This window comes from Homarus americanus, unplaced genomic scaffold, assembly GCF_018991925.1.
Source record: "Homarus americanus isolate GMGI-L3 unplaced genomic scaffold, GMGI_Hamer_2.0 scaffold60109, whole genome shotgun sequence".
Lineage (NCBI taxonomy): Eukaryota > Metazoa > Arthropoda > Malacostraca > Decapoda > Nephropidae > Homarus > Homarus americanus.
In genome coordinates this window covers 9,399-12,500 of record NW_024721616.1, presented here as the reverse complement: position 1 = coordinate 12,500, position 3,102 = coordinate 9,399, and the positions used below count along the sequence as shown (strand labels likewise).

General features: G+C 43.9%; 1 protein-coding gene across 2 annotated transcripts in view; it reads right to left on the bottom strand.

The window, feature by feature from the left end:
- The window catches only part of LOC121861769, a 12,933-nt gene extending 11,881 nt beyond the window's left edge, over positions 1-1,052 (bottom strand). For both annotated transcript variants that reach the window (XM_042359656.1, XM_042359657.1), the window contains exon 1: positions 1-1,052. This exon is cut by the window's left edge and continues 312 nt beyond it. In XM_042359656.1, the coding sequence (XP_042215590.1) occupies positions 1-1,052 (1,052 nt within the window).
- Positions 1,053-3,102: the final 2,050 nt, after the last annotated feature.

The following is a 3,102-nucleotide window of genomic DNA, read 5'->3' as shown; positions in this document are numbered from 1 at the left end:
ATCAGGTCTTCCCACTGACTCTCGTCTGTCATACCGGAAGAGTGGAGAAGGCGGACCAGTTCTTCTGCCTTGTCTTCCTTTACCTCTCCTCCGCCGTCAACATATAAAATGCCAGTTAGATGAACCAGAACGTTCTGGTATTTGGTCAGAGTAAGAGACGACGGGTCATCCTTGTGTAGCTCCTGCAGGACCTCCCTGATGGTGCGGGGACCTTGAGACATATTTGGCCTGTCTCCCTGAAGCGAGTCCCTTATATGCAAGGCGCTGTAGAAATCCTGAACTCCCTTGTGGGGGAAACTAAGGCATGACTTAACTGCTGCACAGAAAGGGTAAGTGTTGCTCGTGATGAGGAAGGCGCCGATAACTTCCTCGAGCAGAATGTTAACACCTCGACATGTTTGTTCAAGGTTGTCTGTCATCTCTTGTGACACATTTAATGAGTCATATTTTAGGCTTACAAGGGATTCTCGACACATCACTTTAAAGATCTTTTCAACCTTTCTCTTCACACTACTAGCAGATATAACTGTGTCTGGTTTATCTATCAGTCGTTTCACTAATTTTTCTGTCGTCATATCCTTCACTTTACTGTACAGTTGTGTGGCCGTTGTCATATTCTTTACAGTACTTGGATCTTCGGCCCATATGAGAGTTAAGATTACCAGGTTCATGGGCAATCTTAGGTACTCTTGGAGATGACGTGGCATACTCTTCAGGTACTCTACCAGTTCTTGTGTACTCTGTGTACTCTTGCCAGCTTGTATCAGCTCTCTGTGGTATTTCTCTGCTAAAGTTCCACGACTTTTAGCAGGAATACCAACAAGTTGTAAATGGACAGCTCCCAGGTGAGGTGGAAGAGTTTTGTAGAAGTCGTCCACCCTCTCTGGCCTTGTAGTACAGACTACAGTAAAGTTATAATTACATAAGACATCCTGGACCAGTGCTTTTGATGCTGTATTCCACTCGTCGAGGCCATCCACCAGCACGAGGACCTTAAAATGCTGGACACATTTGATCATGTCATCTCGACACTTCTTAGCGGTGTCTGGCATCTGTGACTGGACGAGCTGTGAAAAAGACCTGATGTGTTAATTCCTCCCTTCAACATGGAAGAGCAGCAGGAAGTTAGTAAGACCTTGTATGGTGCTCTTGTCGGCCTTCCAATCACTTAGTAATTTTATCAAGAGGGTCGTCTTACCAGCACCGGCGACACCTTCAATAAGTATGATTCTTTTGCCTTTGTCAATGGCAAGTTTTAGAATGTCTTCATATGGTATATCTTGGGCAGCTGTATCCCGCTTCACCTTAACTTGGATGTTTGTGAATACAGTGCCAATATCGAGGAAAAAGTCTGTACCGGCAATAAACGACACAGGATTAACATTTGTCCGTTTACCAAACAGCTCCACCAACTCTTGTTTACCAGACTGCTCTATGATGTCCAGGAGGTTGTCTCTGATGTAGTTGATGTCTTCATCTATGGTTTTAACCCGGTTATCTACTTCATCTTGATCAATGTTAAACACATCTTTTCCTTCACTATATACGTCTTTCAACAGTTTTCTCAGCTCCTCCGTCTTGTTCTTATAATCCTCAGGACTGACGGCTAACTCCCCGTGAAGCACTTCGTTGCGAAAATCTTTTACAGCTTTGAGTTTTTCCTGAAGGGGGTCCAGCTGGCCACCAGGAGCAGGGCCACGCAACAAGGTGATGCACAGGTACAGTAGCGAGATGTCATATTTCTTGCCAGAAGGGTCGGCGTCAAGTGTCTTAAGCTGATCCTTATTAAATGATTTCTTTAACTGTTTCTTGGTCTTGGTCTTGCTGAGGTCTTTACTCTCCAGGAACTCAAGAAGATTCATGTCTTCGGCCTTCCCCTTCTGACTGGCTGCTCGGGTGTACATATCCAGCAAGACTTGGCGACCCAGTTTCTCCAGTGTTTCGATGAGTTTTAACCTGTTGCTCTGCTCCTCCCCGGTAATGGGTGGTGGTGGTGGTGGTGGTGGTGGTGGTGTCGCCATGGTTGGTCATTACTAAGGGACAAAGGTCAACAGTTACTTGAGAGTGCAGCCTAACATTTATAAAGTGTTAATTAAGGTTAAAATACATTTATGAGTAACATTTATTAGAGTGAGCGGCGATAATAACACAAGGATAGATCAACTCAGTGTGCCAGTATTTGTTGCCAGAAAAACTAAACATTTATATAAAACCTTTTTTGATGTACAAATAATGTATATAAGAGTTGTAACATTCTCTTTAATAATCTCTAATATAAGTTGTGGCAACAGTCTCTCTCCTCTCAACCTAATATAAAAACTCGCCCACTGACGCATCACAAATACCAAGAACTTCACAACATTGTTACCATGACAACCAAACTCTCAACAAAGACTAAATCTTCCCCAGTAAACCAAGGGAACTTAGGAGCCTTAATTGACGGCGCTCAACCCTGGCCGTCATGGGAAACTCTAACTATATGGCCACATCGACTGTACGAATTAAACCGCGCCAAATGACCTTAGTAATCCAGCTACTCTTTTGTAGAAACTCTGGCAGACAATTTTCTGGACCTCATCATAACTAACGAGGAAGGTATAGTGGCCACACCTGGCCCCCGTTGGCCAAGGTTCAAGTATGACAGTGGTGATTACAACAGGTTGAGGGAGGGTTATTCACTGGCCTGACTCGCTGGTAAACAAGAATGCAGATACTACCCTCAACATTATAGTGAATAACGTGATCTATTTGAGTGATAAATATATAGTTATATACCCAAGACCAAACCCACTGGCTCCAGGGATACAAGGAGGCAGCTACACGTGAACCATGCGGCGGTGTACAAAGTTAACAAGAAAACTAAGAAATTCGAGACGTGGGTTAGGACAGGAGGATGTATGCAAGAGCCAGGAACCAAGCTGAGGCAGAGTGTAGAAGGGCTGATAAAGACTTCCAGAGGCGGAGTGCGAGTGAGGTCAAGTCAAACCCAAAAGCTTTTTACCATTATGCAAAGTTAAATAAAAAAAAATGCGTTTAAGCGTAACAGATCTAAGGCTTGAAGATGGTAGTTACGCAGATTCTGAACAGCTTCTTTTTCTCGGT